The sequence below is a fragment of the Oryctolagus cuniculus genome, chromosome 4 (assembly GCF_051225735.1).
Source record: "Oryctolagus cuniculus isolate XC-2025 breed Fujian yellow rabbit chromosome 4, ASM5122573v1, whole genome shotgun sequence".
NCBI lineage: Eukaryota > Metazoa > Chordata > Mammalia > Lagomorpha > Leporidae > Oryctolagus > Oryctolagus cuniculus.
The window spans coordinates 139119181-139144879 of NC_142870.1; the positions used below are offsets into that span (position 1 = coordinate 139119181).

At 38.7% G+C, this 25699-nt stretch overlaps 1 protein-coding gene across 15 annotated transcripts in view; it reads right to left on the bottom strand.

The window, feature by feature from the left end:
- Window positions 1-8941: 8941 nt before the first annotated feature.
- Window positions 8942-25699, bottom strand: part of TRPC1 (transient receptor potential cation channel subfamily C member 1) — an 88426-nt gene continuing 71668 nt past the window's right edge. For 13 of the 15 annotated variants that reach the window (XR_016232052.1, XM_008266183.5, XM_070071639.2 and 10 more), the window contains 4 exons: window positions 14599-14774; window positions 13025-13226; window positions 11999-12193; window positions 8942-10782 (listed from right to left, as the gene is read on the bottom strand). Coding sequence is in view for 13 of the 15 variants with exons in the window: in XM_008266183.5 (XP_008264405.1) it covers window positions 10555-10782; window positions 11999-12193; window positions 13025-13226; window positions 14599-14774 (801 nt within the window). In the remaining 2 variants the exon portion in view is untranslated. 15 annotated transcript variants of the gene reach the window in all.

Here is a 25699-nt window from a genome sequence, read left to right on the forward strand (position 1 = left end):
GAGCCGCGACACTGGCCCCCAAGGCTCTTGTCATGAGCTGCCAAGGCTATGGAAGCCTCTTGAGTTCACAAACTCCGACCTTGTTTAGACAAGGCCATAATCAAAGTGGAAGTTCTCTCCCCCTTCAGAGAAAGGTACCTCTTTCTTTGATGGCCCCTTCTTTCCACTGGGATCTCACTCACAGAGATCTTTCATTTAGGTCATTTTTTAGCAGTTAATTTAATGAGATTAATTTATTTAGCAGACAATAGGGGAAATCTCCATTTTGATTTCATGTATCAATGTAGGTGCTAAAGCTGTCAACAAAATATTATCAAGTTGGATTTAGACCAGAAAAGCATATTTAACATTTAAAAAAACCAAGTGTAGGGGGCCAATGTAGCAGGTAAAGCCTGAGGTGCCAGCATTTGGGCACCAGTTCAAGTCCTGGCTGCTCCACTTCTGATCCAGCTCCCTGCTATGGCCTGGGAAAGCAGTAGAAGATGGCCCAAGTCCTCAGGCCCCTGCACCCACATGGGAGACCCAGGGGAGCTCCTGGCTTCAGCCTGGCCCAGCCTCGACTGCCATTGCCACTTGGGGAGTGAACCAGCAGATGGAGGATCTCTCTAACTCTGCCATTCAAATAAATAAATAAATCTTTAAAAAAAAATGCAGGTGTAGGTGTTGGGCCTAGTGATTAGGACCCCTGTTGGGATACCCGCATCCCTCACCCCCATCGCAGCACTTGGGTTGGAGTCCCAGCTCCATTTCCAATCCTAACTCACTGCTAATAACCAACTGCTCAAGTAGTTGGTTCCTTGCCACTCATATGGAGACCTGGATTGAGTGCCTGGCTCCCAGCTTCTGTGAGCATTTGAGAAGCGAACCAGCAGTTGGTGAGTGCCGTATCTCTCTGACTCAAATAAATTTAAAATAGGTATTATACTTTTTAAAAAATCAATGAATACCCATTGCAAGAATAATAGCAATTTGTTATTTAGGATTCCATTAAATTTATGTGGTGAAGGATTATCTTTTTTTAGGTTAACTAAGCAAGTTTTTAAAAAGATTTTATTATTTTGAGAGGTAGAATTACAAACTGTGAGAGGGGAAAAACAGAGAGAAAGGTCTTCCAATCACTGGAAGGGCCGGAGCTGCACCAATTTGAAGCCAGGAGCCAGGTGCCTCTTCTGGGTCTCCCACTCAGGTGCAAGGGCCCGAGCACTTGGGCCATCATCTACTGCTTTCCCAGGCCATAACTGAGAGCTGTATCAGAAAAGGAGCAGCCAGGACTAGAATCAGTGCCCATATGGGATGCCGGTGCCACAGGCAGATGATTAACCTGTGCCACAGCACTGGCCCCAGCAACAATTAAAAAAAAATTTAAAAGATGCAATGCCTGGATTCCATATGGGTGCCAGTTCGAGTCCTGGCCGCTCCACTTCTGATCAGCTCTGTACTTATGGCCTGGGAAAGTAGAAGATGGTCCAAGTCCTTGGCTCCTGGACCCACATGGGGGACCTGGAGGAAGCTTCAGGCTTTGATCGGTGCAGCTCTGGCCATTGTGGCCATCTGCGGAGTGAAGGAGTGCATTTAAGATCTCTCTCTTGCTCTCTCTGCGTTTGTGTAACTGCCTTTCAAATACATAAATAAATCTAAAAAAATTTAAAAAAGATTTTATTTATTATTTGAAAGAGCCACAGAGAGAGGGCAAGAAAGAGAGATTCTCCATCTTTCAGTTCCTCCCCAAATGGCTGCAACGGTTAAGGCTGGGCCAGGCTGAAGCCAGGAGCCAGGAACCAGCTCCGTCCAGGTCTCCCGCATGGGTGGCAGGGGCCCAAACACTTGGGGCATCCTCTGCTAAGCAACAGAGCCTTGCTGAAAATTATCCATAGTCAAAAATTTTGACCAAAGGCACAACAGTGAAATTTTTCGTTCTTTATTTAGTCATTGTTATTGGCAGTCATTCGTATTATTAGTCATTGCTCAACAACTGAACTCTCAGATCAAATAAATGTTGTAATTAGCAATGAACTGTAAACCTACACTAACTTTCTAGTGGTTATCTCCTCTTTTCATTCACTGTTGACACATTTTAAAGTTAAATATTTCAGCAACAAGAGCAACAAAGCAGTGAGCACACTTCACAGCAGTAATAGATCGGCAATGCTAACCAGGAAATCTTAGGTGCAATTAACCATTCAGATCTAAGTGTATCACAGGCCTGTCCTGGCACCAACACACTGAGTATCTAACACAAGGGAAAGTGTTAGACTCTCTTCTGGGGGATTCTTTGTCGCAGTCTCGAAGACGTCTATGCAGCCATCTTGGGCCTCCCTAGATGACGTCTCAGGTACAAGGAGACAGACTTAGGTCAGGGGCTGTATACCCTACCTGAACGGTTAGCCAGTGTCTCTTGTAACAACTCCAGCTGCATAGCTTCCAGCCTTGTCACGGATGACTTGCTAGTTCTAAGAATTATGCACTCAGGAAAGCTCAAAGCCATAGCTCCCATAATGGGTATTCCAAGTTCAACCACAGTTCCTCCCAATCCAGGTGCAGTTTACCACTCACCCTCACTTGCAGCGTGAAGCAACATTGTTAACATACTGTGTTAGGAGATTGGTAGGTAATGTCAACTCAACAAAGGTCAAATTGTTAATAGAATGAGAGTTCTCTGAAGCCCTGTTCACAGTTAAGGAAAAATAATTTCATCATAATAATGCAGATAAAGCATTTGTTCTGACTCAATATTGATTCATGACATTTAAAAAATAAACAGAGCAAACTATGAATAGAAGAGAATTTGCTTCAGCTGACAAGAATGCAGCAAACCTCCTGTGGGAAAGAGTGAAATCTTTTATCATCAGTGGTGTGACAAAAAAACATCATTTCTATTAAAAAGTGTGTGAGAGACAAAATAAAAAAATACAATCGTAAAGGAAGAAATAAGACTATTATAATTCAAAAATAATATATTATCCAAATAGAAAATCCAGGGTAACCTGTAGGTAAATCACTAAACCTTGAAATGTTTCACACACAATTGTTCCATAAATATATAAGCTTTAGGCCGGCGCCGCGGCTCACTAGGCTAATCCTCTGCCTTGTGGCGCCGGCACACCGGGTTCTAGTCCCGGTTGGGGACCCGGATTCTGTCCCGGTTGTCCCTCTTCCAGGCCAGCTCTCTGCTGTGGCCAGGGAGTGCAGTGGAGGATGGCCCAAGTACTTGGGCCCTGCACCCCATGGGAGACCAGGAGAAGTACCTGGCTCCTGCCATCGGATCAGTGCGGTGCGCCGGCCGCCCTGTGCCGGCCGCGGCGGCCATTGGAGGGTGAACCAACGGCAAAAGGAAGACCTTTCTGTCTCTCTCTCTCACTGTCCACTCTGCCTGTCAAAAAATAAAAAAATATATATATAAGCTTTAAGTTCTAAATGTCGAATAGTATTTTGTTTTCTAAGTGAGTCTTTGGAAGCACCTCACACACACTCTTACACAGGGTTGATGGGTGGTCAGGTGTGGGGGTGTTCATGGCTGTATGGAATTGAGTATGCAGACTCAGTAGCCCTGGGCCACAGAAATTTGTTCTGAGAGATTTTAGTTATTCTTAAAAAATCCCAATTTTTCAACTTTTTTTTTTGTCATATGCTTCTTCCTCTTAAAAATATTCAACAACTGGGTTTAAAATGGCTAAAATTTGATTAGCTAAAAATTTGAAACATTATCTTCTGCTTTAAGAATGTTCCAGTTCTGATACTATGGGCTAAATTTAAACAGTGAGATGGAACTTTTAAGTATAGAAATCTATTAAGAAATTTATAAGTTTATAATAAGACTTTCAATGCTCAATCTCAACAAAAAATTGCTATCAACAGCAACATAATGCAATTAAAAGATTCCTGGACAAGGAGGAAGAAGATTGGGATTCTCACTCATGGTGGAGCATTGGGAAAACTTCGGTTTCTTTATTTGTAAAATGAGAGTGTTGATTTGGGTCATTTCTGAGTTACTGTCTGACCTTAAATTGTTTCCAGACCTTTGAATATCCAAATTGATCAGGATAAAAAGTGATACAGGAAGTGAATTAACCAGTCTCTCCATTCCAGCCACTCTGGCCCCTCCTCGTCCTGGGGTACTTTCTGAGGCTCACTCTTGCTTTCTTATTTCTGTTTAGCGCCTCAGTGTCTTTCGTCTCCCTCTAACTCTCACTCATCTTGCTGGTGTCTGCTTGACTCTGGCCATGACATTAAAAATCTTTAAGATAATGCGCCATTTAAAAAGCAAAGACTAGACATCTTATAAGCTTTGTCCACTCACCAAGATGGACCTCCAGTGAGAAATTAATTCAAAAAAGCAAAGCTTTCAGACATATCCTACCTGAAACCAAAAATTCAGTTCAGGGTCTCAAGTTCATAATTATGCAACACTGCAGCAGTTACTTAAAGTGTGTTTCCCACCTATTAAATGAGACTTGAAGTAGGTGATTAAGCTTTCTTCCAATCCAATGTGAGGAAACAGATCTACAGCAGGCAACTAACAGGCGAGTTAGCTGACTGGATGCCATCCCTAGAATATTTACACAAATAGATAATACCCAAACCTCCATTCAACAAATTAGTGCCATTCACCATTAACTCCATTTTTAAGCTCAGAATACAGAAAGAAGAGAACTATTCCCTTCTGTGCTTAATCTATGTGTCAACTTCAAAAAGAAAACATCTGCTCTGAAACAATTATACAAATTGCAGTGATTGTTTGCTGTTTCCATTGAAACATAAAATGGGGAAAATGTATTTTAAAATATAAAGCTGAATTAACCCATTAAATTAATTCAATTTCTGAATGAGTTACTGATGAGGCTTATATATTTCTTCCATAAACTTTTGTAACAGCACCTGACAATTTTAGTGTCATTCAATAATAGTAATGTCCAAAATTAGAGGATAATTAACTGAAGGAAAAAAGGAAGGGAGGAGCAGGGAGAGAAAGAGAGCACATGAGCTTTTCAATGCTTCAGTTCCCAAATGCCTGAAACTAAGAACTCAGTCCAGGTCTCCCATGTGGGTGGCAGGAACCCAAATAATTGAGCCAAAAGATTATTTTTAAAGCATGTAACTAGCACATGAAAGTTTCCTAAGTTTTCTGTTGCATATCTAAAGTATTTATTTCAAATTGGGAGTAGAGGGAGCAGAATATAGAACAATGTGAAATTACCAAATGAAGAAAAACATTGTAATGGGAAATTCTTCCAAGTATATCACCAGAAATGCAACATGTTTATGAATGAGACAGCAGTGCCTGAAAGCTAACAAATTAACTTACAAGTTGAGAAATTTGGAGCAGCTGCTATCCTTGATATTGTTAGTATTTTTTAGTGTAAATCTGAATAACCTGATTCAGTTAGTTTACTACCCAGGTACTATTAACATATTTGGTATTTTATAAAATTATTTTCTAAGGAAAACAAAAATTTTAAAGTCTAAGGAATCAAGACAATTGTCTTTATCATGGAGAGATAATCGGTATTTGTAAGTAATGAGATGCAGAACAACTCTCATCCTATTTTTAAGAAAGTGTGGGGCGGGTTCTTAGCATAGTGGTTTTGAAACCTGGGTTCTGTTCCCAGTTCCGGCACTTGACACCAGCTTCCTGCTAGCACAGATCCTGGGAGGCAGTGTGACGGCTCAGGTGAGTGGGTTATGCCATCCAATGTGGTAGAACTGGGTTGAGTTCCCAGGTCCCAGCTTCAGCTTGACCCACTCCACAAAACATTGCTGAGAAATTAAAGATCTAAATAAATGGAGAGACACAACTTGTTGAGGGACTGGAAGACAATATTAAGAAGTCAATTCTTCCCAAATTGGTCTCTATATTCAATGTACTTACAATCAGAATCCCAGCAGGTTTTGTGGTAGAAAATAAGCAGATGCTAAATTTTTTTTTTCTTTTTATTTTATTTTTTTTTTTTGACAGGCAGAGTGGACAGTGAGAGAGAGAGACAGAGAGAAAGGTCTTCCTTTTGCCGTTGGTTCACCCTCCAATGGCCGCCGCGGCCGGCGCGCTGCGGCCGGCGCACCGCGCTGATCCGATGGCAGGAGCCAGGAGCCAGGTGCTTTTCCTGGTCTCCCATGGGGTGCAGGGCCCAAGCACCTGGGCCATCCTCCACTGCACTCCCTGGCCACAGCAGAGGGCTGGCCTGGAAGAGGGGCAACCGGGACAGAATCCGGCGCCCCGACCGGGACTAGAACCCGGTGTGCCGGCGCCGCTAGGCGGAGGATTAGCCTAGTGAGCCGCGGCGCCGGCCAGATGCTAAATTTTTATTAAAGAGAAAATAACCTAGATTAGCAAATATAATTTTGAAAAAGTAATGCAAAGTTCTTTACATTGGCACAAATTCCTGCACCTACTGCCACTCTGTTGTGTAAGTGATGGGCTACCAACTGTTATATTCAAGCAGTTTTGAAGAATTGTAAGATTTCAGTGTTATTTGATTATTTTGCAATGTTACATTTTATATTTTTCTACCAGGTTTATTGGAAAATAATTCCCGTACATTAAAACTCTTTTTAAGAGTACAGTTTGAGTTTTATAATCTCCCATCAAACCTGAGTAACCAGATTTTATTTGGTTCCTATAATTTTCCCCTTCTAGAATGTCATACTAGTGGGATCCTACAGTGGCTTCTGTGACTATATAGACCCCTCCCAGCACATCTGAAACCATGAAACTACTAGGGGAAAACATAAGATGAGAAATTAAGACATTAGTGTAGGCAAATTTTTTTTTTGAAAAGACCACAAAAGCACAGGCAACAAAAGCAAAACCAGACAAATGGGATTATATCAAAGCAGCTTCTACACATCAAGGAAACAACCAGCGGGGTGCAGAAACAACTGAAGAAAACATGAGACAAGGAGTAATAACCAGCATATACAGGGAACTCAGAAAAGTCTAATAGCAGAAACAAAACAAAAACATTTAAAAATATGCAATAAATCTAAATAGACATTTTCCAAAGGAAGACATACAAAATGAGCAACAGGTACATGAAAAACTGTTCAACATCACTAATGATCTGAGAAATGTAAATCAAAACCACAATGACATAACACTTCACTCCAATTAGAGTGGCATCATACGCCGCATACAGAGATCCAGTTTCCCCAGCACCATTTGTTGAAGACTGTCCTTGCTCCAGGGATTGATTTTAGCTCCTTTGTCAAAGATAAGTTGGTTGTAGATGCATGGATTGATTTCTGGTGTTTCTGTTCTGTTCCACTGGTCTATCCATATGTTTTTGTGCCAGTTACCAGGCTCTTTTGATTATAACTGCTCTGTAGTATGTCTTGAAATCTGGTATTGTGATGCCTCCAGCTTTGTTTTTGTTGTGTAAGATTGCTTTAGCTATTTGGGATCTCCTGTGCTTCCAAAAGAATTTGAGGAGCATTTTCTCTATATCTGAGAAGAATGTCCTTGGTATTTTGATTGGTATTGCCTTGAACCTATAAATTGCTTTTGGTAGTATGGACATTTTGATATTGATTCTTCCAATCCACGAACATGGAAGATTTTTCCATTTTCTTTGGTGTCATCTTCTATTTCTTTCTTTAATGTTTTATAATTCTCATTGTAGAGATATTTGACATCCTTAAATTTATTCCAAGGTATTTTTTTTGTGAATGGGATTGACCTTCGAAGTTCTTTCTCATCCGTGGCATTGTCTGTGTATACAAAGGCTATTGACTTTTTTGTGTTGATTTTATATCCTGCCACTTTACCAAACTCTCCTATGAAATCCAGTAATGGCTTCATGGAGTCTTTTGGAACCTCTATATATAGAATCATGTCATCTGCAAATAGGGATAGTATGAATTCCTCCTTCCCAATCTGTACCCTTTTTGATTTCTTTTTCTTGCCTAATGTATCTGGCTAAAACTTCCAGGACTATATTGAATAGCAATGGTGAGAGTGGTCATCCTTGTCTGGTTCCAGATTTCCAGTGCGAATGCTTCCAACTTTTCTCCATTCATTAGGATGCTGGCCGTGGGTTTGTCATAAATTGCCTTGATTGTGTTGAGAATGTTCCTTCTATACCCAATTTGCTTACGGTTTTCATCATGAAAGGGTGTTGTATTTTATTAAATGCTTTCTCTGCATCTGTTGAGATAATCATGGCTTTTATTCTTCAGTGTAGAGTGGCTATCATAAAAAGATAAAGGATACTGCTGGTGAGGACATGCAGAAAAGGGAACCCTTAACACTGCTGGTGGAATATAAATTAGAGCAGCCACTGCTAGAAAACAGAATGGAAGATCCTCAAAAAAAATTAAAAATAGAACAGCAGAAATCTCACTATTGAGAATATATCCAAAGGAAATGAAATCAGTTGAAGAGACATTTGCACTCCCGTGTTTACTGAAGCACTATTCCCAACAGCCAAGATTTGAAATCCAAGTCCAAATGACCATCAACTGGTGAACAGATAAAGAAAATGTGTCATATACTTACATATATACACAATGCAATGCTATTCAGCTAGAAAGATGATAGAATCCTGTCATTTAGGACAACATGGATGAAACTACAGGAATTGTTATGTGAAATTGTCCAGGCACAGAAAAACAAATAATGCATAATTTCACTTATATGTAAAACCTAAAAAAGTTGATCTCATAGAAGTTAAAGAGCAGAATGGTAGTAACCAGAGGCTGAGGAGAATAAGAGGGAAATAAGGATGGGAAAAAGTTGATTAACAGATACTAGTAGGGTGACTATAGATAATAATGGACCATCTTGTGTTTTTCAATAACTAGAAGAAAGCATTTTGAATATTTCATCAAGGTAAGTGATAGATGAGGAGATAGATTTGAGCATTACATGATACATATGTTATCAAAACGGTTTATGTATCAGTTAAAAAATTTAAAAGAAGAGCAAAAGTTTAATACAATGGACTGTCAATTTATAATCTAATGTCAAGTTTTATTCACCTTTTTTCTTACAATACACTGTCATTCAAAATATACCTCATAAGTAACTCATGCATACAGTAGGCACTCTATAAATAGTTTTATTTAATAATTATTTTTGAGAATGACTAAAAATCCTGATGTAAAATCCCAATTGGGAAGTGCATAATCCCATTGTAGACAAAATATATAGCTTTACAATAAACATTTTTATAAGAATTTACCCAAAAAAGGGAACACTTAAAATTTGGAAATTAAAAAATAAAAAGTAAAAAGCAAGATGAAACATAGTACTATATTTAGACAATGATCCCTGGATCAGTGGTGATTATAGACCAAGGGCTACCTGCACCCTGTGGCTTTAAGACTATCTGACATTCAGTTAAGAAGATAATACATACCTAATACCCTCTTAACTGGATATGCTGTAAGAATATATAAGCAATAGCCTGTGAAAAAATTTTAGCTACATCTCTTATGTGAACACAGAAAAAAATAAATACATACTTTATTCTCTAATTTCCAAAATCAAGCTTTTCATTTTAAGCAGCAAAAATGACCCACAAACATGAAATCACTTTAGAAGCCATGTTAAATTCTAAGGAAAATACTTTGGGAGACAAGCTTAAGAACCTTAGTTCAAATATAAAACAAATCTTGAGTCTTCTGAAGTTTTACCATACCAAAACAAGTGCATCTATACATGATACAGAAGTATCTTCTATTTCATAACTATAAATATTCACTCCAGCTTGAAAAAGAATTATAGCACTATTATGGCAAGGAAAAGTTAGAAGCAACAAAATGCCTAGAGGAGTAGCTATGCAGACTTAAAAACAAATATCCTAAAGCTAAAAAATAAATGTTATTTCTGATCTAAAGTTTTTCAAAAACTATATAATTATATAAAAATTTAGATACATAGACTATGTCAATACATGGAAATGTATATATAAAATACTATTTAAGTGAAGAAAAAAATATAAAATGATTATACCATGTAAAAGTAAATATATTACAGTAACAAAAACTGAAGTGAATTTAAATTGATAAACATAAATAGATTCAAATATTCATTAGAATTTTGTTGCTTAAGATTATAATAAAAGAAAAAAGAAAAAATAAACTATTATTTTAGGTAAAACTATATTCCTAAACAATAAATACTAAACTATATGTGAACTCCTAAAACAGAGATGTTAAAAACCATGACTTCTGGATTTCAAGTGATAGCATCCTCAGTATGAAGATCAGCCACATTTGCTGATCTTCACTTTACAAAACATTCTGAGCAATGGGAACAATTATAAATGCCCTTTACAACATAAAAAATTTGAAAGCACTGTCCAAATAAGAAAACCAAGCAGCATGCGAACAAAATCTATCTACTTTATGCATTTTGCTCCTGCAAAAAGCCACTAACAAAGTTTTAAAAAACTAATTCTCAATATATATTTTACATAACATATTTATGCTATAAATATTTTAAAGAATGGCTTTTACATAATTCTTTTTCAATATATATCTTACTTAATTGCAAGTTGTGCAAATACAGTCTATTAGAATTGTTACTGAAAATTACCCTCCACAAGATTTAGAAAATGGTTAATTTCTTGGATAAAACATAGCATATTTAGAAGTCCGAAAGCCAAGTAAATCCCTTATTTCATTCCGGAATTTTGAGAGATCTTGGCGCAGTTCATTTAGATTTTCCACAGTTGCCTGATCTGTACTCTGCATCTTCTGTCTCATGGAAGTCAAGTAACGGTGCACTAAACAGCACATCACTTTCTGGTAGTTCTCATCTCTCTTTTGTTTCAAGTTTCTCCACTCCTTCAAAACAAAGATACGATACTAGTGACATGCTCAACATGTTAGTGAGGTGAGGTGTTTTTTAAAAAAATATTAACAAATACAGACACATCTTTTAATATTTTCTTAGACTAGAATTTTGTCACTATATGGTATATTTAATACTTGTTTAAAATGAATATAGCTTGCATTATTTGTTTTATTCATTTGCCTTTATGTTACCTTGATTAAAAAGAAGTTAGTCTTAGAATCCTCAATATATGGCAAACTGTGTGCCAAAAGTGGCACACTTCAATTTGTTTACAGATTATTTTATTGGAAAGGCAGAGAGACAGAGATGGATCTTCCAACAGCTGTTTCACTCTCCAACAACAGTGGCTGGTCCAGGCGCTCCATCCTAGTCTCCCAGTAGGTGGGAGGGACCTAAGTACTTTGGCCATCTCCCCACTGCTTTCCCATGCACATTAGCAAGGGAGCTGGATTGGAAGCAGGGCAGCTGGGACTCGAATTGGTGATCTGATACAGGATGCTGGCATTGCAGGCGTCAGCTTAGTTCACTGCACCACAATGCCAGCCCCTGGCTTTTTTACAGCCTATGAGCTATGAATGATTTTCACAGATGAATATGTGTAATACATCTGATAGGAAACTAATTTTGAACCCTATTTAAGGGAAATTTTATCTTCATCAAAAGGTACTCTATTCTTTTCACTAAGAAATATCACCAAAATTACTCAATCATAGTTATAGTTTTAATATCATCAATAAATTTTTGGTAATTTGTTTCCTCTATTATATAATTGCTTATATAATATCTTATTCTTTTCAGGCTAAAACAAAGTCAAAAATATTTACTTTTACAAGAAAAAAGTCCCCAACTGCTGGTTTACGGTAACATTTGTGTTGAATTACTGTTGTAAAAATCTGAATGAACTTTATAGACATTCTTTATCTACAGTGAAAGAACAGGTATTCTGAACATTGCCCATGTTGTAAAACTATGAGATGAGATTTTCTAAGATGGGGAAACTTAAGACTGAGTTTTTTTTTTTAAGCTTTTATCTCTCACTTTCAATAAATATTTATTGAATTCTTACTTTGTTATATATTATGCCATGCATTAGGGATCTGGCACTGGACAGAGTTAGAGCCCTTTAAGGAGCTTGTATATTTAAGAAACATCTGTGTTCAGAAATTGTTAAAACTTAGATTGCAATTCAAACTTGTAATTTCTTACCTTTAGACTGTTTTGCCGTTTGACCTTGCCTTTTGAAGTGTGAGAGCAAATCCACTTACTGAGGCTACTAATCATATAGCAGATAGTCTTTGGTGAAGGAATGATGTTGAAAGGTGGGGGTAATGTACACTTGTCATCAAAGTAGCTAAGCCACAACTTAGCTCGAGCAAACTTCCATTCTTTGTCTTCATGATTCTTTAAAGGCAAATGAAAAGGCAACAGAGAATATGAATACACATGCATACAAGGGTAGGCAGAAGAGAGCTATTCAAATATTTGCACATGTTGCAGATAAATATTTGGCCCAAGATTTGTGATTATTGTATATTGTTTATAGTTTTAAAATCTCTATTTAAGGGGGCCAGTGCTGTGGCAAAGTAGGTTAAGCTTCTGCCTGCGGCACCAGCATCCCATATGGGTGCTGGTTTGTGTCCTGAGTGCTCCTCTTCTGATCTAGCTCTGCTTATGTCCTGGGAAAGCACAGTTGCTTGGGCCCTTACACCAGCATAGGAGAACCAGGAGAAGCTCCTGGCTTCAGATCTGTTACACAACTGGCTGTTGTGGCCATTTGGTGAGTGAACCAGCGGACAGAAGACCTTTCACCTTACCTCGCAAAGAAATAAAATCTTTTTAAAAAATCTCTAATTTTTAAATGATACTATCGTAATCTTTTGTTATCCTATCTACAGCTCTCTGAAGAGAAACATAGCACTTTAAAGGGGACAAACACTGAGGCCAGCATTGTGGCACAGTGGGTTAAGCTGCCACCTGAAATGGCAGCATCCCATATGAGCGATGGTTGAAGTCTCTGCTAATGTGCCTGGGAAAGCAGAGGAAGATGGCCCAAGTACTGGGGCACCCGCAAGCACATGGAAGACGCTCCTGACTTCAGCCTGGCCATTGCAGCAATTTGGGGAGTGAACCAGTGGATAGATTTAACTCTGCTTCTCAAATAAGTAAGTAAACCTTTAAAAAGTAGCTTCACATAAGAGTCTATTAAAAATAGATAAAAGGACAAACACTTACTGCTATCAACTGAAAGCTTTTATGAAGCATGGCCACCAGCAGCTTGGTAAGCACAATCACTACCACAACATTGTATGTGCCAACAATAACAGCTCCAACAAAGGACTGCAATTCTTCTCCATAACTAAACCTTGTGACAAAGATTGCCACATGTGCTAAGGAGAAAATATACCAGAACAAAGCAAAGCAAGTGCCGATGAATCTGTAATGACAATCACATTTCTGTTAAAGAAGTTTGATAAATTAATTAGCAAAGTTGAATTCATATCAAAATTATATAAGACATAATCCTCAAATATTTGATAAAATAAATGAGGCCGATCTCCACAGCACAGGTATGTCTTACTTTAAATGAGGACATAGACTCAGAAGAAGATAAATTATTCCTGTTTAACCTTTTGCTGTTTTTTTTTTTTGCATATTCTCAATCTAACCGCCTATATGATGGAGTTTGGGTGTTTGTCCTTCCTCCACCCAAATTCTTCCGATGACTCTCAATCTCCACGGCCCAACACCCAGACGAGGCTTACCAAAGTCCTACGTGATCCCATTACCTACCACTCTCCCTCTGATTCACCACAGTCCAAACACACCGTCCACCTGGCTTTCCCTGGATCTTGCCAGTTGTTCCTCCTCTTCTGGGCCTTTGCTTTGCTATGCCAGCTGTGACTGCTGTTCCCCCAGATACCTTCTTCCTAGCTTGCTCCGTCACCAGCATTAGGCCTTTATTTGAATGTCATCTCTTCTGGGCACGCCTTGGTCCTCTATCTAAAACTGTACCCTCTCTTATATATACCCCCTAGACCAAGCTTTATTTGTCTTGTTAGCCCATATCACTAATAGATGTATTTCATGTATTTTTTTATTAGCTGTATTATCTCACTGGAATGTAAGTTCCATCAAGGAATGTGGTTCCTTAATTCATTCAGTATTTAAAATAACATCTGGCATATGGCATATGTTAAATGAACACTTATTTATTTCATCTTATTTTAAAAATAAGATGACACACAAAGTATCTCAAGAATATGGCACAAACATAAGAAGAAAGTTTCACACCTTTTCTCTATTGTTTTATTTAAAAATAAAAATTTTATTTAAAAATAAAAAATTGAACTGGTTGTTCAATTCTTTGATACATTAGAGAAAAAATATTCACGAAGTTCTAATTATTCTCAATTCTAATGCCCTCCTAAGCAAAACTGAAAATGTGAGAGAGTTTTCAGTTTTATCAACTGAGTGTTACTGACGTTCAATGTCCGAATGGCAGAGATACTGAACATCTTGCAATATACAGGCCTGACAAAGAACTGTCCTGCCCCAAGTGGCAGGAGTGTACAAAATGCCAGGAGTTCCTCTGTTAAGACTGTAGTGAAGACAGTGCGACAGTTTGCACTTACTATTTAAGATTCTGCATGTACAGATGTCACAGATTCATGAAAAGTAAACTTAAAAATATTAAAGTTTATAAATATTAGAAAGGTATTTCTTAAAGAAATCTGAAAGCTCCATTTCTGGCAGTACTAATTCATATAGAACATGAAATTGAAGAAGAAATTTTAAAAGACACTCACGAGTGGAAGGTGTCATTGCTTTGCTGTTCACAGAAGATGCCTACACAGTCCTTCTGTTCTTTTGGAGTGTAGCCTTTATCATACAGTTGTGTCAGTCCAATTGTGAAAGAAAACAAAACAAGGAGGAACATCCCAAGAAATTTTCCAAAATCTTGTAACATCTGTCCCATTGAAATCTGTGAAATATATTACATGGGTGTTCATTAAAATAACAGAAAGTCAAAGTCTTAAATTACCTTGTAACCAAAGGAAGACAAACATGAACACCAGCTACACCTTTCATTCCCTTTGAGGTATTTCAGCACTTTGAACACATCAAAGTTACAGTTGTCTAACAACAAAAAAAAAAAAATCACTGCAGTTGTGTCAATACTTCAGTGTTGGATAGTCCATTCTTTAAACCTGGATCAGATCCACAGAGGACTGTGTTGCTATGGCGTAGAGGCAGAGGCATGGAGATATAAGGAAAGGCCTAATTTGCAAGAGATAAAAGGAAAATGCCCTGATCAAATGTAAAGGAAAATAAATGCTTAAAATTATACAGCTGCTTAAAGTTTAAAATCTAACACAAAACATTTTTATATTTGTACATATTTTGAAATATAAAATCACGTTACACAAAATTTCTGCAACCAATTCTAAACCAATTCCTACAGGACAAGTTTCTTCTTCAGGACTACCCTAATCTCTTTTGCCAAGGGGACCTATTTTGTTTCCTTTTGGGTCCATCATAAGAAAATATGCATGGCAAACCAAATTAGTGTGTCCCGTGTTGAGTGTCTTTTATAATTTAGACATGTCTAAGTGCTTCTGAAAGCTTTATTTAAGTCCAATTTCAAATTCTTGGTGGTTAAAGGCATACATGACCTGTGTCATGGTGTAGCAGGTTAGGCTGCCATCTGCAACACCAGCATCCTATATGCGTGCCAGTTAGAGTCACAGCTGTCCCATGTCCAATCCAGTTCTCTGCTAATGCACCTGGAAAAGCAGTGGAAGATGGCGCAAGTGTTCGGGCCCCTACCACCCATGTGGGGGACCTGGAAGAAGCTTCTGGCTTCTGCCTGGTCCAGCCCTGGCTATTGTAGCCATCGGGGGAATGAACCAGTAGATGGAAGATGTCTCTCTCTGTCCCTCTCTCTATGTAACTCTTTTAAATAAAAATTCTTTAAACTGGAATATAAATTTGTAGGATAATTTCATATAATTTTTTTTGACCCAGCAGTTCTATCCCAGGGAGTTTAGCCAATAGATAAGTACACAAAGACACATGTAAGGTTGGCTCTCCATTTCCACTGGTTCTGCCAGTGGATCAAAAATACTGGGGGAAAAATGTAATCTTTCTGCTGAACTGTTCTAGTAGTTAGACTGACAGCTGTGTTTGTGCTGAACAGGTACAGACTTTCTCCCTTTTTATTCTCTGAACAGTACAAGTGTAACTATTTATACATTATTTACCTTATATTAAGTATTATAAATAACCCAGAGATGATATAAAGTACACGGAAGGATACACATCTTACATATAGGGACTGCAACATGTACAGATGGTTGTAGCTATTGGGTCTTGGACCCAATCCTCCCCTGGATGCCGAGGGAAACCTGTATATATAAGGATGCTCATCACAGAATTGTTACATATAGCAAAAATTTTAGAAATCCTAAATACTATTTTTAAAGAATGAATTATATATATGCTGGCATGGAAATATGAGCTTACAGGGTAAACAGGGTTTTCTAAGACAATTTTAGTTTTTTTGCTTTCTTATTTTTGAATATTTATTTATTTGAAAGGCAGAGTTACAGATAGAGGTCCTCAATCCACTGGTTTACCCTCCAAATGGCCACAATGGCCGAAGCTGGCCAGTTTGAGCCAGGAACTTCCTCCAGGTCTCCCATGCGGGTGCCGGGTCCAAGCACTTGGGCCATCCTCTGTTGCTTTCCCAGGCACATCAGCAGGGAGCTGAATTTGAAGTGGAGCAGCTGGGACTCAAACTATGGCCCATATAGGATGCTGGCACCACATATGGTGGCTTTACCTGCTAGGCCACAGCATTAGCCTCATAATTTTAGTTTTAAAATTTTAGTCAAAAACAAAATTTTCAATTATTTTCCTTTAAAAGTAGAATACTCATCTTCAGAACTTTAAGTGAAAAATAATCACTCTTTGTTGACTTCTAACACATTCTCTACAATGATGACTTAAATATTTAAATGGAGGGGCCATCACTGTAGTATAGTGGGTAAAACCGCCATCTGCGGAGCTGGCATCTCATATGGGTGCCTGTTCATGTATCGGCTGTTTCACTTCCAATCTAACTCCCTGCTAATGGCCTGGGAAAAGCGGAGCAAGATGGTGCAAGTGTTTGGGTCCCTGCCATCCATGCAGGAGACCTGGGTAAATTCGTGGCTCCTGGCTCTGTTGTGGCCATCTGGGTAAATCAGCAGATGGAAGATCTCTTTCTCTGTCTCTCCCTCTTGCTATAACTCTGAAATAAATAAATAAATCTTTTTTTAAAAAGTATAAATTAAGTGTCACAGATTTTGTGTAACACATAAATAGCTAGGCAAACACAACTGACATTTATGCCCCAGTATTACAGTTTAATTGGAAGCATTTATAAGTTACAATAAAGCCCAGTTTGTACTTACAGGATAATCTAGAAAATGTTATGTCAAAGAAGTATATTCACTAAAATAAATCATTTAGTTTGACAAGGCTTGTACATCTTTATGTAAGTACAAATCAGTTTTGAATTCATGGAAAGCTTGTAGTATTTTAATTTTTTATTGACATAAAATATTTGTTTAATCTTTAGAACTTAAGTTGCTTGAGGAGAATTTTAAATGTTTCCTGTAGACATCATACAGATATTACATTTTATGTACCAGCACCTTATAAATTCCCTGTGAAAATGTTGCTCTATTATGACAGTTATTTTTTTTTTTAAGACAGAGTTACAGAGAGAAGTAGAGACAAAGAGAGAGGTCTTCCATCTGTTGGTTCACTCCCCAGATGGCTGCAACACTGGAGCTGTGCCGATCTGAAGCCAAGAGCCAGGAGCTTCCTCCAGGTCTCTCACATGGGTGCAGGAGCCCAAGGACTTGGGTCATCCTCCACTGCTATCTCAGGCCATAGCAGAGAGCCAGATGGGAAGAGGAGCAGCCGGGACTAGAACTGGTGCCCACATAGGATGCTGGCACTTCAGGCCAGGGCCTTAACCCACTGCACCACAGCACCGGCCCCTCACATTTCATCTTTTGATACAAAGAGAGGTTAGTTCATGTCCGTATTGGGAAACTTTAAAGACTAATTGGAAAATCCAGAAATTCTGGTTTTAAGTAAAATGATAAAATACTTATTATGTATTTCAGATGCCAATTGTCTAAATAATAATAACTATCTACATTAAAGCAAAACAATACCTAATTGTTGGCTTATAACTATTTTGGTTTCTAGAGCCAGGCTAAGGAGCCTTCGTGACTCTCCAAGTACTTTTGTTATTTCTAAAGTAGTATTTTATAACTTTTCCTATTGTTTGTCTCCTGTAGCAGTCTTTAAGGTAAGAACCTATCTTAGTAAGATCCATAGCCTAGGCACATTAAAATGTTGATTACCCAACTACCTTTTTTGTCTTTTACCTAATTCTTTACCCCATTTCCAAGAACTAGAGTGTGGCTGCACATGTGTACATATGCACACACGCAAACACAAATGCATTCCCGCTGTCAGGTGAGGAAGGCTAGTATTACTCCATCTCTCCAAGTGACACAACTGAATCTCAGATTTATTGATTTGCTCAGGTAACAGACTAATAGATGGCAGAGGTGGGAATTGAATTCTTGCTTCTAATTCCTTGCTAGCTTTTCTAAAACATCACTTTGTGGTTTTATCTTTGCTCTCTCATTACATATTTGGAGCTGAGTACAGGACAGATTTAGTTCTCACATAACAGCTCCCACATACCAGATATTGCTGAAATAATATACAAATAGCCAAAAAAGACACAATTGTTAATAAGCTTCATTCACATGAAGTCTTGGTCAAACACTGTATGAGCTGGGTCTTAGTTTCCTGTTCTGTAAAAGGCATAATGAGAACAGCCAAATGCTGCATTAGATTTGTTTACATGCTATTCACCAGGATTTAACCCAATCTGTTTAATCCGAAACTCAGAGGGCAGGATTTGAGAATGTAGGCTTACCACGCTCCAGAGGGCATTCTTGGCTCCCACTACTTTAGGAATCTTTGGACTAAATGACCACTTGCCCTGAGCACTTTGTGCTGCTTTAAAAGAAAACTATCTATCCCTAAGTATACCTCAAAATGCAAAGCACCTGGACCTGCTCTACTCATTAGTAATAGCACCTATGGGCTACTAAATTCAATCTCATAATTATCCTGCAAAATCAAATAACTGACTAGACATAAAGTATTCACTCATGTCTCAAGAACTACACTAATTTTCAAGTTTTCTTGATTCATTTTTCAGGTGTTCCATAGTTAATGAACTCAAAAGGGATGGAGGAATGAATGTAAAGATTTATGTAAAGCCCACCATGTGGCAGGTCCTCTGCTACACATTTTATAATATATTGACCCATTTAATCTTCACAACAGACATAAAAATGAAAGTTCAGAAAGAGAGATTAATAGTCAGTGACAGAGCAAGATTTTGAACCAAGCTACCAGAATCCAAAGAAATGGAACATCAGTAATTCTAATAATTACACCAAACACAAAAGCAAGATATTTAGATAAAAATATGTTGGTTTTTCATAAATGTTAAGGCCTAAGAAGGCATGCAGACTCTCAGGGGCCCCCTTCCTTTAGTCTGATTTGCTCTTCACTACCATCCCAAACCAATCCTTTCCTGAAATTTCTGCTTTAGGGATCCTCCTCAGAGCACCCTAATCAACTAACACGGGGCCTGCGGCTGAACTATCTGGAACCACATGATATGGCAGCTATCCCTAGCAAAGAAACATGTCTAGCGCCAGAAAGAAACATGCCTGCCATCCTGAATGATGTAGGGAGGGAAGGCACTTTGCAGAAGAGTAACGGATAGTACTTAAGACAATTCCCTTTTCCCTTCCTTCAGAGATGAAATGGCCTCTTTTCCACTTCAGTTTCTCTAAATGCGAGGCCTGAAGGGCGAGATCAACACAGCCCCGGAAAGACACTGGAGGGGGAGACTTGTTCTTTCCACAACAGGTTAAACAGGTTATCACAGAACCAAAGAAGTGATGGCGATATTTTATAAGGGGAAAGGGAAAAAAAAAAGAGAGGAAAAGAAAACAGGCCCATCTGGCATGATAGCTCCTGCTTCATCACCCAGTTGTACAGAGTATGACAATAATGACTGAAAGTTGTAGGTTTCTCTTTGGATAAACCTGGACTTGAGAGTTCCTTGAACAACAAGAGCAGAACTCCTGAGAGACTGCTTTCTCTCAAAGTCTTGCTTCTCTCCTCTGTCTTCCTAGACCTGTTCTACCCTCCACACGTTAACTGCCAGGGTAAGAACCATCTCATTACTTATAACAGCATGTGCCTTCAAAATAATTACATACTGAGGAATTAAGGCATGTCAGCATTTCCATCTTTCTGAGACTACATACTTCTATTTCCAACTGGAGTTAATTTTTTTTTTTTTTTGACAGGCAGAGTTAGACAGTGAGAGAGAGAGACAGAGAGAGAAAGGTCTTCCTTCCTTTGGTCCACCCCCCAAATGGCCACTAAGGCCAGCGTGCTGCGCCAATCTGAAGCCAGGAGCCAGGTGCTTCCTCCTGGTCTCCCATGTGGGTGCAGGGCCCAAGCACTTGTGCCATCCTCCATTGCCCTCCCAGGCCACAGCAGAGAGCTGGACTGGAAGAGGAGCAACCAGGACAGAACCGGCACCCCAACCGGGACTAGAACCCGGTGTACCAGCGCAGCAGGTGGAAGATTAGTCTAGTGGGCTGCAGCACCGGCCCCAACTGGAGTTAAATTTATTTGCAAAGAAAATCCTGGCTTACTATTGGATTAAACTTCAGAGTATTTAAAAAACAATACTACAGGAGCTGCTAAAGTCAATGTAGCTACTGCTTCTTAGGATTTACAACAATAATAAAATTAACATTTATAGAGCATTTGGTATAGGCCAAGCATTGTTTGTACAGATGGTGTTTTTCCTTTTAAAAAGAGAAAGCGAGAATGAAAAAAGAGACAAAGAATCATTGTCACTATAATGTTGAAAACTTAGATTACGAACATGTTCACGAATCAAAAGAAATCTTTGTGCTAGCAAGAAGATTTTGCAAATAGAACACTCTAGTTTATTATATTTGTCTTCCTAAATGAAATACTTTCACTGATGTCATTAGGTTCTGCTCTGCTTAGGTCTTAGAAGACAACGCCAATGGAAGATAAAACATGCCTGTCTCTTTTTGGGTTACAGTTTTAAAAACTTTGTTATTCTCTTTAACTGGTGAACAAGGGTGAGAATGATCATAAAATTCTAAACCATGGGCACCGCCTAACCTTTGTTCTTGGCTAGCACTATGCCCAGTGTCTGGTACCTTTCAAGCACTCAATAAATGTCTTAAGGAACAAGTAGGCTGTAATTGGCAGACCAGTGGGATCATACCTGGATTCCAAGTCTTCCTCTTACAAATGGGAAGGAATCAAAGATATATACAACAGGATCTTGCAGCATGAGGAACCATTAATAGCAAATCTTCTGTTATAAGCTATAAGCACTAACAGAGGACGCATTTGGGACCAGGTGGGAAAAAAGGGAGAGTTATGTGTTCATGTCTTCTTTTTCCTGACTAATCACACAGCTACCAGTGTTAAAGGTTGTTTAATTCATTTCAAACCTGTTAAATTCTTAAAGTCTGCTAACAGAAGTGACTGTACAATAAAAATTAATAAGGGAATCCTATTACTCTGTGTAAAGAAAACACTGAGAAGCAACTTAGTCCAGTGGTTAAGACCACTAACTCTAGAGCCAAATCACGTGAGCTGGAAATCCAGTTCTGCTACTTACCAAGATACATGACTTTGTGCAAGTTACTTAATGTCTCTATGCCTCAGTTTCTTCCTTTGTAAAATGGAAATAAGAGTCTGCTTCTTAGAATAGATGTATGGATTAAATGAGGTAATAAATGTAAACAGAGATCTTAAAACAGTACTTGGCACATAACAAGAGCTCAATAAATGTTCTCTGTTACCATTGCTATTACCATGACTAGATTTTCTCTTCATGCCTTTTTTCTTTAAAATATGAAACATTTTGATTTATGCCCAACCATGATTCTGATGTCTGAGGAAATGGATTAGCTGACATCCCTCACAAAAGCAACAGAATGAACTCCAGGTTGGTCTCTGGAGGTAGGCAGACTCTGCTCGAAACCTTGACTCTCCCACTTGCTAGTTATATGAACTACTCAACCTTTCAAAACCTTAGATTCTCCATATGTAAAATGTAAATAATAAAACAATGAATATTAAATAAGTAGAAAACACTTAGCACAGTGCCTGGTCCACACAAAATGCTAAATGTTAGTTGCTGTTATTATTTTGAATAAGCAGCTATAACAACTAGAATATAGCCCTATTTCTCACACACTCAGCAGTTATCTTGACTCTGCCCCATTCAAGCCAGTTTTTCAATTCAACTGACAAACATTAGGTGATTACTATGGCAAAGCAATGACTAAAGTAAAGATGAGAAAATTAAGATATACTCCCCATCCTTAGGAAATTTTTAATTTAGTAGAAACAACATAACCTTACAGTTTAAGACAAATTTAAATGGTAAAGGAAGTGCTCATTAGAGGTTCAACGTATTAATTCCTATGATGTATTCATTTGAGAGTGGAGTGTAGGCACAGACTTTTTAGCAGAGGGGACTCTGCAGCTGGCACATGGTCTCTCTCCCTGAAACATACTACATTCACCTCCTTTCCATTCATCCTTCACGGCTACATTCTGATGTCACTTCTTTCCTAACAACGCTCCATCTCCCTACTAATTCAGACCCTGGGAGGCAACAAGGGATGGCACAAGTAGTTGGGTCCCTGCCACCTCGTATGAGATCTGGATTGAGCTCTGACTCCCAGCACGACCATTACAGGCATTTGGAAGTGGAACAGCAGATGGGAACTCTGTCTGCTTCTGTCTGTCTCTCAAATAAAACAAAAAACCATGTGTTTGAAATTTCAAGAAGATATGGCAAGGACATTCCAAACTCGGTAATAACATAAAAAATGACATGGAACTGGGAAACCACAGGATATGTGTGTGATATTAGTGACTGAGATTGGCCTCCCAAAAAGAAGTTATTTTGGGAAGGAACAAGAGATGCGTACAGTGAGAGACGGCTAGAAAGTAAATAGGGTCACATGGTAGAATGTCACCTTCCAAAAGCTGTTCTGAGCTTCAAGTCTGCCTACAAAATAAATTACAAATGTAATGAATGTAATAATAAAATGCCATGTACTAGTGAAAAAAAAAAAATCTACCCCCTGCTGAATATAGGATGGCTTTATATATTTTGCTGTAATATAATCCTAAGACCTTAATTTGCCTGGAAGGGTACCAATTTACATGTTTTCCCAACTTAATACTTAAAGCATCTTTTCTATTCTCCAACATGTCTCCATTTGGATGATGAACTATGGTCCTTCAAACTAGGAGAAATCTGTATCCCCATTGCAGGTTATAAAATTAGTTAAAATAAAAGTCCATCCATTTCTAAATCTGTAAAGATTTGGAAGGAAACCTGTTAGTAACTAGAGATAAATTAAACAATCAGCAGCAGTAACCATATGAACATATCTGACATAGTCTGTTTTGTACTTGAAAAGGAAAAAAGTTGCATTTTTGTTAAAGCAGTTAACAATTTATCATAGTGTTCTTTTGTACTTCATTTACTTTTATTTCCATAACTAGATTGCTTTGAGTTCCTTACTAAGAACAAAACTGAAAAATTTTAAAAGAAAGTTTCTATATAATTACTTCAGAATAATATAGCACAACTATGTAATACAAATCTATCATGTTAATAAGACTACATTGGGAAGCAGATTTTTTTATTCTAAAGTTTCTTTCTGAAGTGAAATCAACAAGATGGGAGATTAGGGAGTCCTAGACTGCCCTTCCCTCGCAGACACACCAACATAATAGCAACACATCAATCAATTCCCTTTGTGAGAAACCCAGAAATTAGCTAAAAGCTCCTGTATCCTGAGTGAAAAACCAGAGGCATTAAAACCAGTAGGAAAAGTGGAGGTACTCTCTTGCCAAATCCCCAACCCTGGCATAGTGCCAAATGATCAGAAGGACCTGCGCCCCCACCTCCGCCCCAGCTCTCAGCTTCTACAAAGAAAGGAGTTGGGCTGCATATTTAGTGCTAACTTCTCTACGTGCTACATACACAAAGGACTGGCCCCTAACTCACCTTTCTGAGAGCTGAAAGAACCTGGCATATGCTAGTCTCTCAAGAGTGACAGGGAAAAAGCAGCTGTTAGAACCAGCATTCAAGCAGTCTCCAAAATCCCATTTTCCAGCTCCCAAAGGAAGCATTCCTCATTCCAGTTCTTCACCCAGGAGTGATGGAATTGGACTACCTGGTGATGGAATTGGACTACACATCTAATACCTCAATTTTTTTTAGGTGCTCCCCATGAGACTGGTTTGTATCTTGTGTGTGTCAGAAAACTGACAGAACCCACTATACGCTGGTCTTCTGGTAGCTAGAGAGAGCCAAAAGGAGGTTTGAAATTCTGGGCAAGAACTTTTAACAGTTCTTCTCCTCAGCTCAGCAAAGTCTGAATAGGTGGAAAACCCTACTTTCCAGCTTTCCCCTAAAAAGGCAAAGAGCTGGACTATGTCCCCAGAGTACCAACTGCTCTGGGAGTTCCCTGAGGGACTGACTCCTGCCATCCCTGTCTTGGGCCACTGATGGAACTTGACAGTTTCTAATTGCCTGGAGGCTGCTAAGAACAAAGTGATGTCTTGAGCTAGCATGAAGGTTTGATCTCAGGGCAAGTTGACTGAAGAGGGTGTTATCCTGCATGTGGCCAATCTAGAAAGACTGAGGCAGGGGAAGGAGGCAGTAGTGCTTATTTCTACTGTATAGATACCAACACAAAGAGGCAAGAAAAAGGAAGAAACAGGAAAACACAATTTAAGCAAAGGAACAGGCAGAACTCCATGAACCAATTCTGAGACACAAATAAATGAAATATCTGACAGAGTATACAAAATAACCATCATAAAGTAGCTTAGTGAGCTGAGGACAATGAATGAGCAAAGGGAGAATTTTGATAAAGGAATAGAAAAACTTAAGCAGCAGCAAACAGAAATCCAGAATTTGAAAAATACAATAAGTGAACTAAAAAAATTCAACAGAGAAGTTCAATAGGACTGTAAATCAAGAAGAAATCAGAAAGTTAAAACACAAGTCATTTGAAATTATCCAATCAAAGGAGCAAAGAGAAAAATAGAGTGAAAAGGATGAAGACAGTTAAGAGATTTATGGACACCATCAAAAAGACTGACATAGGCTTTATGGGAATCCTAGGAGGAGGGAGAGAGAAAGGTCCAGAAAAATCATTGAAAGAAATGGTTGAAAAAGAAGTTATTTTGGGAAGGAACAAGGGATGAGCACAGCTCTCTAGCTATGGGGGATTCTATGTGGTACACAGAAAGCTCCCCGTCCCCAACATTGCCACAGAGCAGCAGCGCTAACAACAGTATTCCACAATCCTCACTGACTTTAAATTCAGTCACACAGAAAGCAGACTCGGGTGGGAGCAATTGCTGTTTCCAAAAAAGGAACCCACATTGCTTCTCTCTGCTCAAAGCACCAGACCCAAGCTGCTGCTGTACAGCCACAGTTAAACTCCATTCTGTCTTAGGGACAAAAAGCAGCCCCACTGCTACCAGAAGCCCCAGAGCGGAGCTAGGGTGCTTCCCAAGGAAGAGACCATGGCCTTCTCAACCTGCGAGATTGCTGGGCACAAGCAAGCTCCAGAGCCACTCTTACTCTGTGTTCTGGGGATGTCCCCCTCTGCTCCTTGGGGCAGCTCTGAGGACCAGACCTATGGAAATCCTTTT